We start from the raw sequence: 12,615 nt of genomic DNA, 5'->3' as shown, positions 1-12,615 counted from the left end.
ATCACAAGGAGGGAAGTTCCCTTGACCTTTTTGAAAAGGAACCGCTACTTTCACAAAACCTCGAGAATAGAAAGCCTAAGACCAGGAAACCAGGCTGAAGAATCCTGCATTGTGTGTCGGAGGAACGCGGGGCACTCCTGTGTCGATAATCAAGGCGAGGAGAATCGCCGGCTGCTGTGGTACTGTCCTGGGCTTCTACAACAAAGCAGCACCAGTGAAATCAACCCAGCCGGTGAGTTGAGGAGACCGATACCAGACCGGTCTGAGTTGAAGCAAAGGTTGCAAGCGGAAACAAAGTATGGCGAGCGCTGAACCGAACAGTGAATGAAACGCATGCAATAACAATTGTGCGTAAAACGAAAGGACAGATGAGTGATTTAACTTGGAAACCAAGATACAATACCTTTGAGTGAGGTGTCCAGCATTGTGTGCGTTCTCATTCGAATGTCTATGGAAGGTATCCAACTGAGAGGTGATAAAGGTGAAAGAGTGGCAAAGAACTGTGCATCAAAGTGGGCCTGCAGCGGGTCAAGCAAAATCCTGTGCACAATCGAAAGTCTTCGATGCTGATACTACCAAGAAAGTTGATGACTAAGTAGATAAAGTTGGTCAGAGCCCGAACGGGGGAGATCAATTGAAAGCTTTTGGGTCAAAGCAAGTTTGTGTTAGGGTGAATTAAATTAGACCGAGCCCGGCGGAGGGAGACTGATTGAACATTGTGTTAAATCGGATTTGGAGCCCGGCTGAGGGGGATCCGCGGTGAACCATGAATCACCCGAGAAATTGGATACATGAAAATCCCACGAGCATTGTGTAAAAGGTGATCTGAGCCTGGCTGACGGGGATCCGAGGTGAAGAGTGAATCACCTGAGAAATAGAGTACGTGTGAAATCCTCAGAGGTAAATAACGTAGTTTGTTGCAACAGGCCATCTCAAAGCAGAGACTTTGAAAGGCAAAGGGACTTGGGCACGGAAGGCCCTGATGCTAATGTTTGAACTGTACCCTCGTGCTAGAGAAGCCAGAGACTGTGCTAAGATCGAGTGTACCGCCTTGTCCCATGATGGAAACGGCCTGAATATCCGGACATATAATTTCTTGAACACGTCTTTCTTTTACATAGCATGGTTTCCCACACCATTTGTCTTTAGAGGTAAGGATTAGCAATCGTTTTTTTGTTTTTTTAACTATAGGTCCTTTTGTTTTGACAAGACACCGCTAGGACTGCGTTATTTGTTGGTCGTAGCTTGCTCCCATCTTTAGATTTAGGATTTTCAAACCCCTTTTTTGAAGTTCAATAAACACTGTTGAACTGTGGTCACTGGTGTCCGTCTTACTGTTGATACCATGCCTTCCTTAAAGTGGTCCCATCTCGCTAGGCAGCCTCAGGCAGGCTGCCATATTATCCAGCTACCTCACACCAGGGTGGATCCCCAATACCCCCTTTTTACTTAAAGTCCTTATTCATAACGTCCTACCCCTACTTATCTTTTAACCTTACATAACGTTCCTGTTAAACCCCTATTCCTTGCATAATATCCTACTTAACAGTTATTAATTAAATACATATACATATAACTACACATACATTTATTTATTTTAAAATTTGTTTATTGGCATTTGTAGTTATAAACATTTTACAATATTACTGGTCAGGTCCTTTGCTCAGGGTATCTGACTTATTTACTGCAATTATGCCTTGTTTTTAAAGTAAATTAACAACGCTCATATAACAAATTAACATTAACGCTCTCCTTACGAGTGGCAGGTGATGGTTGACAGGTTTCCGGGGAGGGCGGGTGTTCTGTCTTCGGGGGGGGGGGGGATGGGAGAAATCGTTCCTGTTATAGTCCGGGGTTGTGGGGGTCCAGTATCTAGTGTCCTGTCCGCTTATGTGGATCGAAAGGACAATCTGGTGTGTTGTTTAAGGGGGTTTATCATCGGAGGATCGGAACAGTTTGGACATGGTGTCTTTCCATGCCTTAAGTGCCATGCTCGAGCCTTCAGTGGATCTAGTTACGCTCTCCTCCCAGGATCTGGTTTCGGCGTTTGCCCATCTTTACACATACACTTATATATTTACATACAACATATAACACACATAAAACGCTGTCACAATGGGGTGACTGCTGCAGTCAGCCACCCCTTCACAGTACCTTTGTGGGTCTGTCAGGGTGGCTAGCTAGCTGCATATCTGAGTGGGGGTCTATCCGCATGATAACTGATGGGGGTGGGGCCTATCTTTCTTCAGGGTGGCCCCTTCCACCCCATCCACTACATGGGGCCACCAGTACCTGCACAGCCAACGCTCTTCTGATTGTCCTCAGCTGCCCCCGGCATGAGTGGTCTCTGCCACTTCCCACTGCCTCATGGTCTGCTCTAGGTCATCCCGTTGCCATTGGGCCACCCTGCGTTCCCCGCCGTACCCATGATATTTCATAATCTTCTGGTTGGACCCATCCTGCAGCATCTTCAAAATCTTTGGGGTGGTCCCTGTTATCAAGAGACCACCACATGTCTCTGCGTGGCCCGCATGGCCATCTTTGCACAGGGGACGCCACCGCCGCTGCAGCCATTTCAACATCAGGCGGCGACCCCTTGGCAACAGGGTACGCCGCCACAGAAGCAAAGATGGCAGTACAGGCCGCACAGTGACATGGGGTGATCCAGTGCAAGGGTTGAATGACTTTGCTAACAATTACCATCTAATTTAAACCTGCCAATGAAGGTTGTGCTATGGTTCTCATGAATACCACCGATTACATTAATGAATGCAAACGTTTACTAAGTTACACATGACCCCACTATCACTTTGCGAGATTATTAATGACAGAGGGCAGAGAGATGAGCGCGGGGTGGCCCCATGGCAATGGGGTCACCTAGAGGAGGTCACGGGAAATGGCAGTGACAACTGGCAGACCCCCACTCACTCTGGTGTGAGGTAGCAGGAGAGTGCGACAGCTAGCGAGATGGCACCACCCACAGAGGCCATCTGTTATGTTCACGCAACCATCGCCAAAGGAGGATGGAGCCAAGAAGGAGACAGAGGGTGTGGAGACGAGGTAAGTGCTTTCTTTATTACTAGGTTGACTCCCGCCATGGGAGCCGCACCATCTCGATTGTCGTCGCTGGGCTAACCTTTCACTGTTGTCTCCCCGGCGCCATGTCACACAGGAGCATTCAAAGGATGCTCCTGTGTGACCTGGCATGGAGAGCCAGCGGAAACAGCACCCTTGATGTGGTGCAAGATTACACACCTCCCCCCTTTAAAGACGCAAACTGCCTCATCAAGAGTTTGGCGGTAACCCTTAAATGCGACGGTAATGCTATTACTGCCGCATTTAAGGGTCCCCCAAATCACAGGCTTGGCGGATTTACCCCGCTGCGATTTTGCCGATTTTCGGCACTATTACCACCAGCGGCCGTAATAGCACCAAACATTCCCCATTGGGTCCAATGGGGAATGGGAAATTCCCGAATGGGCCTAGTGGGGAATGGGGACTTACTGTTCCGCCAGACCCGTGATTCTGCACTAATAGCGCCGGGAGGGTTGGCGGTAGGGCTAATAGCCCCGGCAGTAATACCGCCGGGGTTAGCACCCAACTCGTGATGAGACCCAAAGTCTTTTCAATTGGAAGGTATACGCCCTACTCGTGCCTCTCGCTCAATCCCTCCAGTCTCCTGACCGGTTTCTCAGGAGTCTCACAAACCTCCCCCTTTGTATCCCTTACCGGTTCAGGCAAACAATCCTCCACCCGTGCTGTAAGGAACTCATGGTGGCAAGGGTAAAGGCAGACACAAGTGATCACAGTCCAAGGGTGTTTATTAAACTGTAGAGGTAGGTTGGAAAAAACGCCTAATCTGAACCCAGGTCTAAGATGGAAGTAAGCGTCGACCATCAAACAAAAATAAGGCAGTCCTTGTGTCGTCTTATCAAAATACAAAGGCCGATACTAAGAAAAACCTATTGCCAATCCTTACGCTAGATACAAAAGAAGTGTGGCAAAAGTTTATAAGAAAGAAAGAAGTGTTCACAAAGAATATGTCAGGATGCAGTAGTTGGGGTCTCCCTTCCCCACGATTTCAGCACAGGACAAGGGTGGACTTTGGAGCACAGCACACTCGAGCTTTCGCAGCACAAGCTAACAGTTCGGCTTTCAGCGATCAGCGAATTCGGTGGCCAAGTCTCTTTTCTTATCAAAAGTCTCTTGCCGCCCAAATGGAGGGTGGATAACTACAAGAATAACAAGATACAGGAGGGAACCATGAATGCGTTTAAATATAATGCAGAGAAAATGAAACTGAAAATGCAAAAAAAGACGACTAGTGGCATGAAGCAAGAGCGAGCAGAGGAATGGGTAGGAGTGGCTGGAGTCTGCAAAGGAGTCGTATAGAAGAGTTCAAATAAACTGGCAGTGGTAAAAGAACATACACAGGTAAACCAAGAAGGGATGAATAATAGCCAAACAAGAAAGAACAAAGATAAGAATAAGAGTTGGAGTAGTGTGAACGATCGAAAATGCTAGTACTGAAAAGCTGATATCTATGAATACGGGTGAATGAGGAAGTGTGGGCTAAAAAGGTACAAGACGATCCCAGCATCATGCCAAGACTATGAGCAGTGGATGATTGCGGGAGAAGAGCAGCAAACATAGCAAGAGTGTGCAAGGAGGAAGGCATGAAGGGAAAGATTTAATAGCCAGTGTGCTAGGTGAATCATATGCAGTCAGAGATAATAGAATGAAGGTGGCTAGGATTTAGGAGTTGTCTGCCTAAAACTAACAAAACACAAAGTAGAATAAGATAGAAGAAAGGTGACACGTAACATAGAAAAAAGGAATGTGCCAAGAGCAGACCTCTGAGGTATGCAAAAAAGAAGAGATCTCTCCACTGGCTCCTGGTGGCTGCAAGGATCAAATTCAAGACCCTCTGCATCATCCACAAGGCCTTCTGGGGCCTGGGAAAAGCGAACTCCAACTTTCCCTCCCTAAATATTCCCCTGCTAGAGCCCTATGCTCTCCTAATTCCAACTCTTTGACTGTCCAACGCTTCTCCAAGCACAGAGTGGGGTGTAGGTCTCTCCTCGGCTGGTGCCTCCCTTTGGAACAGGCTCCCTACCCCTCTAAGATTTGAGCCGGACCTCCTTAAGTTCCAGAAACTGCTCAAAATTTTGCTCTTCTCTACCTCTTTCCCTTCCTTGCTAATTACCCCATTGCCACTGTGACCGGCCGCCTGATCCTCACAAACCTCATAGAAGCTCACCCCCTTCCTCCCAGTCTATTCCAGCACCCCTACCACCCCACTGCACTGCCCTGCGGGCCGATGCCTGATGGCTCCATATACCACCCTTGAGAGTCGCCTGTACTAGTACTTAGCCTGAGGTGCTCCTCTGGGCTCCGCTTAGCACTCCCCTCCTATGCCCTCCTCCAGCACTTGTCCACTCATCTGCTCCCCCTTCCATCCTCCTCCCGTGCACTTCTCTTCTATGCACTTGCACGGCGGAATGCCACAAAGCCTAGTAGGAACACGACTGTATGTATATATATCTGTTGTTTTTTGCCACCATTATCATTTCTCTTGTTCCCTTCCAATTTAGCCTTGTGCCGCTTTGAAACACAATCCTATTGTATAAAGCGCCTTACAAATGCACAATAAAATGAAAAGGTGAGAATTTTCCAGCACAAGAAACTGAAGAGGTGCGATTGGATAGGTAAAAGGAGAACCAGAAGGCAATGGTGTCAGATATACAAAGTGTTGACAGAGACAAGAATATACTGTGTGGAAAGCCACACATAGGCCGGGAAGAATGAAAAGAGAAGACATTTTAGAGTGATGCGCAAAAATAAAATAAATGTGTAGCATGGAGCGGAGCAGTTTTATAAGAGTGTGCACACCAGAAACCGGATTAAAGAGAAAGAAGAGAATTAGAGTCTAGTTATTTAGTGTCACAGGTGTACGGCACACATTCAAGTGGCTTGGAAAAGGCGCAAAGATAAAAATAGGGCATTAGTTAGTAATGGAAGCAGGGTCAAAAGAAGGTTTCTTGAAAATAGGGAACATGGTAGCAATGCTTAAAAGACATAGGGAATCCATCAGTTGAATTGACTTTGACCTAATTGAATAGAGAAACCACACATGAGTGAAGACAGACAGAACAAGGACCTTTCTTTAATAAGACACAAGACACAAGATACTTACGAAATACCTATGGCTGCTAGCGAGCCTGTAGGAATGTTGGAGGCAGGCCTCTGGAGATCACCACTCATGTTGAATCCAGCCATAACACCTAGGATACACAAGAAGAACGGATTGCTAAATGTCTTCATTCTTTACCTAGAACAGCTATAATATGTTCAGCTTTACTCTACCCACTGTCCCTCAAAACAAATTTCCCAGGAGAACTCCAAAAAGGATAAAAAATATATTTAGTTAATAAACATTATTTGAAACCCATTTTAGTTTGATCTGTTAGGTGGTGCTTAGGCCACCTATAAGCAGAACCTATTGCATTAGAGTACAGACACATGAGGAGGGGCACAAAGCTTGTAGGTGTTGCTTGGTTATTTGCCCACCGGTTGACTGCCCAAGGCCATGCTAATTTCTATGGACCACCCAGTCCCTGCCCCTATCCGCTGCAACAACACCTCATGGGTACTCCGAGCTTGGTTTATTCAAGCCTTAACATCAAACTATGCACTCAAGTGCCTGCCAGTGTTTTTTCAAAGCAGTCTTCTGAGAGTTAATGACTAAACTGGAGTTGTAAACATGCTGCTGGTGTAATACAAATATGTTAACAAGGTCTGGCTTCAGCCACTCTATAAGCACTATGTGTATCCTTCACGTTAGTCCTGTTAAAAATGAGCATTGGCAAAGCCAACAGTTTTGGCTTGCGTATAAGTATTAGGCATTTTCAGGTACTGCTAGTTGATGCATATGTACTCGCACTTTTTTGCACAGGCTACAATCAATAGCCAGTTAATACCTTCAAGGCAGTGCCTGGCAAGGGCCTTTCCCATGCCTACACAAAAGCCCAAACTGTTGGAATTGCCAATGCTTGTTTCTCTAGCTGTTTTGCAAAGGGTGCTGTATTAAAAAACAAAAGCACAGCTCAGCAACTGCTGGTTTGAAAACGTTCTTAACTACACCAGCTGAGCAGATCTTATCTGGGATGAAAGAACCATTGACATCTGGCTTTTGATTCAAGAATGATCAGGAAAATTGTTTTCCTTTACATGGGGTGCACCACAGTAAACATCCTTTGCTGCTGTGGCTTCCCAAATGTCACTTTCTTGGACGATGCAAACAGGCACGATATGGTTTCACGGTTGCATACACACTGTGACAGAATCCGTAGAGATCAGGTTTCTAAGGTACCCGCTGGAGATTACGAGACCAACACTGGCTCTAAAATTTAACAAATCTCCTGCTCCCAGAGGCTTTCATAAACACGTGTGGTTACGCCACCTCACCGTCAATAAGAGCTCAGAAGCAGCCCCGCACTTCACTCTGGAGTGCAGGCATGCTACTGACAGGAAGCGAAGCTGCATATATTGAGATATTGCACACAACGTGAGTTACCTAAAACTTGTGCATTGAATCAAATTAAGAAGCGAAGACACACAATACACGTGTAAGGGCCAGCAAATGGCTCAATGGTTTGGCACAAGGCCAGAGGATGTTTTACCTTTGAGCGTAAATTTCGTAAGTTGACAATAGCTGTACCGGAAACTGAAGTTGTGTGGCTAGTCTGCTAAAAACGACCAATCATTTTATGCCAACACATGGTGAAAAATGTCCCAAAATTCCAGAGCTCTAATTAAAGCATCAAAAAGTCTAACCATTGAACTGGAAAAAATGGTTAGTGCACTCTATACATGTCGCCCCCATAATTTCTCCATTAACATATTTGTAATAACTTTATTTAATGCAATTTGTCTTTACAAAATGCAACATACCATGTGGGTGGTGTCAATATGGATGGCACCCATCAAACATCCGGATGCCATGGTTTGACAACGCATGTATATGTGCAGCTACTGAGGGTAGCAAAAGTATGGGTAGTCAATGGTAGCTCGGGGTAGCAGCAGTAGGATTGCACACAGTGATCGCTAGTAGCATGTTGTGAGAAACCAAAGGGTATCTCACCCGCTAGTCCTCGGGGGATTGTCATCCAGGTGGCCAGGACACAGCCATCGCTTTTGGACCAGTGCGGGAGGATCACCTGGGTGAGGGGTCTTCGGGGAGTGGGGGTGAGATAGCCGATGGTGAGACACAGTATTCCCCTTTTTTTGTTCATCCACCCCATCCTATTTTTCAGGATTCTCCGAAGTCCCAACTACCCCCCTTTTCACAAAAACAGTGGGCCGATGAAGAGGGTGACAGAGTAACCAGACTAACTCTCTCACATTGTAATGGACATGTCCTGTTAATCACGCAGGCACTTTACCCTAAGTGTGTACACCTGATATCAATTAGTTCTCCTCACACGAATAAAAGGCAACACCTAAAGACACACTCTGAGCAAGGCAGAACACGAGAACAAGCAGAACTTCCAAGACAAAGGCACACCTACTGGAGCAGAGCAACAGACCAGGGGACAAACGCAGCGGACCGAAAAACCCAAGGCTTCCCTACTGGAGGTTGTTGCGTCCGACAAGCTGCGAAAGACGCATGGAGAACACCAGATTCCACAAGTGAAGATTGCATTGTGTTTCAAGGACACCAGTGAACCTCCCGGGTGAACGGCAGAGTTGGGGAAGCGAGGTCAAGCCTGCCGTACTAACCTTGACTCGAAAATCGGAAAACGCAAAACAAGAAATAAGCCCACACAGCCAGCGAGTTGGCAAGCGACCTGAGAGACCGGTGTGTGTTAAAGTGAATGAAGTAGCAAACTTTGTATCAAAAGTGAAGGCTGCACGTGTGTGGATGAAACGTGACGAAAGGCAGACCCGTGAATGAACTTTAACGTGAACTACAGCTGCAAGATCAGCAATACTAAGTAACAGAGTGGTCCGGTGAAAGGAAGTAACTCATTCGAAAGTCTCCATGAAAGGTGTATTGTTTGAAAGCTAAGGGGCGAACAAACAGCATGAGTAAAAGTAAATAGTGAAGGTTGAGTCAAAGTGGTCCTGTGGTGGTCCGTAGAGAAAGCCAAGCACATTCATTCGTCATCCGAAAGTGGTCGAGCCCGATTGAGAGAGCCCCCTTGCAATTTTGTGTAAACTGTATCCCGAGAGATCTGAGCCCGGCAGAGGGGGGCATACGTGAACTGTGGGTTGATAGGTCTGAGACCAGCAGAGGGGGACCTTTGTGAACATTTTGGTTGAAACATTATTTTGAAAGTTAGAGAAAGGAACTTTAAACGTGGAAGGACCTGCAGGCTTCGATCCATGGTTTTGAACTGTGTACTGTGTTGGAAGCTGAGCCAGAGTGTGTCATCCTACCTACATGGATCACCTTACCTCGTAAGGCCTAACGTGGGGAGGAGAGCTTGTTCAGCCACATTATCATTTGAACATTTTCCTTTTGCATATAGTTTCTCCTTTTTACAGATTTCGCACGAGAGATCGGGCAGGTATTAGGTTTTTGTTAGTATGGGCCATTTTGATTTGACAGACTCCACTAGGACTGTTTTGTTTATCGTTTGATGGTCGAGACTACTCTCATCTTAGTTATAGGGCATATTAGGAGTTTCTCCAACCCCAACATTTTCAATAAAGGTTTTACAAATTGTATCCATTGTGTCAGTGTCAATATTTGTGATACCATGCCTTCCCTACATAGTGTACGGGTTACAGGCAGATACCATAGAAAGTATATAGTTACAGCAGGTAGCAATATATGAGCATGTGACTGTACCATAGGTAAAAACTATGCTGATAGTGACTGGATTCCGTAACCAAAAGACGAACAGTCGGGGGGAGGAGGGACCGGGGAGGAGGGACTGAGTGGAATAGTGTGTTCTTGTCATCCTGTTTCATAACATTGGGACAGTGTAAAAGGAGGCAAAAGGGGACGCTTCAGGCTTTAATAAAGAGGTACCATATCAGTGGCTTTTGGAAGCCTCCTGAACATTGAAGGGTCAGCAGTGGTTCAGCCATGGAGAAGAAATGAAATCCAGAGGGAGAAGGTGACATCTTCAAAAGATCTGCCTCCCAAGTGAAGAAGGTCTGCTCATTGATGCTGGTCAGACTGCGCCAAAATAATACGGTCAAGCAGCAATAACAAAGTAGACGACAATCGCATATCCCCATTTGTTGCTTTTTTTCCACAAACTGTTTGAGTTGTATTCGTAGTCATGCTTTTGGTAAAATATGTGCCAAACAGTCCTTTTTAATACGCATTGGGTCACTAACATCGGTCCAGATTACCAGATGCACAGAGCAACAACTCAACTGGACTACAATGTCCCATAAAACTGTCTCACAGAAATAAGTAGGGCTGGCCCTTTAGGCTGGAATGACCTTTTTGGGTTGGGAAGAAGCCTAATTTGCATATGATTTCGCCACTTGTGTAATGGCACTGCAGGCTGAAAAGCAATGGTTTGGAAGGTTGCTCAGAACAGTTCCAGTGGCTACTAATTATCAGAAACATGCCATTCACCCATAACTCTTCAATTTTACAGTAGTCGCCACCTGTGGGACGGGTATGCCTAGAAGTGGGACCAGAGCTTGCAATGCCTAGCATTCCAAGCAACATCTCACTGATAATGCTGAAACATAACTTGGAATTGCTTGTGAAGAATGGTTGCACCAAAGCAGTTTGGGCTGGACTTCCTCTGTGGGGTGGGACCAATCTTGGCATGCACACGTTTCCCCCCTTTCATTAGATCACAACCGGATAAGAAAACATGGCTTGAAGGATTGTCCAGGGCAATGCGAGTGGTTAAAGTTCATTCAAGACCTTCCAACTATCCCTAATCGGTTTTGCAATTGCTCTTTAAGCCTGTCTGAGCCTTTTAATGATAGAAAAGTGTACTTGTGACGGACCTTGTGACTTGTTATTGATTGAGAGGCAGTGCTGGAAATTGAACCCATTTTTGGGGGGGAACTGTCACCACTTTGGAGGGGCGGGGTTGCGGGAAGGTGGGGGGCAGGGCTCAGGGGCATGGCCCGGCCAGGTTGCGCAACACAGTATCTCTTCATCGAACCCAATCCTAGCGATTTTCGTAAAAGCAAAGAGAATTATTGGAACATCATAATGTCCACACGTATGTTAAATATGTCTTATATTGATTCCGTTAGAAGCCCTTCTACGTGAATAATGTATTTATTTCATATATAATGCGCTGGAACAGATCCCTTAGACATAGAAGTGCAGACAAACGCATATGACAGAACAAAAAGGGCTCACCATCAGGAGTAAGTTATATGAGGAAAACAATTCATTAAGAAAGAAAACTATGATCTTCAGTTAAGAGACACCAAATAACTATTGACTAAAATTAATTAAGCACAATTATTACATTCAAAGTAATTGGAACATTGGTCAGATTATTACATAGACTCAAAAATGAAGGAAGGCTGCTCTGGCCTCAGCCAATAACAAGACAATCAGTGTTGGTCTTGTTGCACCATTCTTTAATATGTGGCCTTTGCAGGAGTCTGAAATCTCGACCTCTTACACAACCAGGGCCCACTTTAGAATTAACCTAAAACTAAACCTTGTTACCATAAGCCTCTCTAGAGTTCACTCTCTGGCTTTTCAATTTTGGGTATTACAATATAGTCCATAGCCAAATCTCTATGCGAGACAGCCCATATTACAGGCATTCCCTCTTTCCTGACTCGAATATCGCTCCCATGAGAGGCCATTTTGATTCTTGGTGAAGGATTGGCCTGTTTTTTAGTCTTATTTGGGTACAAAAACCCTCTCGCCCCTTCCACCACTGTAGGGCCCACATCATGAGACTATTATACTGAGATGCATCTTCTTTACGGAGTTCTCCTCATTGGTAATCATAGACACAAAGGTTTGACATGCTATATCCATCCTATTGACCTCTGTCTCTCTCAAATCACATTGACACGCTTTATCACTCTTATTCAAGGGGTGTGTGAGATAATATCATCAAAGAAGTCCACCCAATTACCAAAATCTTGATAAGATTTATATTGGGTCAGATTGTGAATGATTTTAACTTTAATATAAGACATGCATGCCTTACCGTAAAGCATTTCTGGTTGTATCTGCTTAGATTCACATGCTGTGCATATAGTCCGACATCCAGTGGTCACCGCAGAGTATTGCATCTTGTCTTTCGGGGACCGAAAGAGGACATCGGCATAGGCTTGTCTATAATACTATCCCTATAGTGACGTGCAGTGTACCCAAAATCCCTCACGCGCCGAGGTCCCTCCGATTGTATTTTTTCTGCCATGAGGGAGCCTTATGACTAACGTGAGTGAGTACAGAAAAGAGAGAAAAGTAATAGGACGTCTATGTTCCTTCCATCCGAGCGGGGAGGAAGGGTGAGCGCATGTGAATCTAAGCAGATACAACCATCAGAAATGCTTTTACGGTAAGTAATGCATGTCTTCTGATGTTTGTTAATCTGCTTAGAATCACATGTTGTGCATAGACTAGCGAGCAGTACCCGTAGTTGGAGGTGGGTTGTG

General features: G+C 45.5%; 1 protein-coding gene across 2 annotated transcripts in view; it reads right to left on the bottom strand.

The window, feature by feature from the left end:
• SLC12A8 (solute carrier family 12 member 8) overlaps positions 1-12,615 on the bottom strand; it is a 652,049-nt gene that overhangs the window by 241,193 nt on the left and 398,241 nt on the right. For both annotated transcript variants that reach the window (XM_069616644.1, XM_069616643.1), the window contains exon 7: positions 6,197-6,284. In XM_069616644.1, coding sequence (XP_069472745.1) covers positions 6,197-6,284 — 88 coding nt within the window. The remainder of the gene's footprint in view (positions 1-6,196; positions 6,285-12,615) is intronic.

The sequence above is a fragment of the Ambystoma mexicanum genome, chromosome 9, assembly GCF_040938575.1.
Source record: "Ambystoma mexicanum isolate Mex_15411 chromosome 9, UKY_AmexF1_1, whole genome shotgun sequence".
Taxonomy (NCBI): Eukaryota; Metazoa; Chordata; class Amphibia; order Caudata; family Ambystomatidae; genus Ambystoma; species Ambystoma mexicanum.
This window is presented reverse-complemented; position numbering and strand designations above follow the sequence as displayed.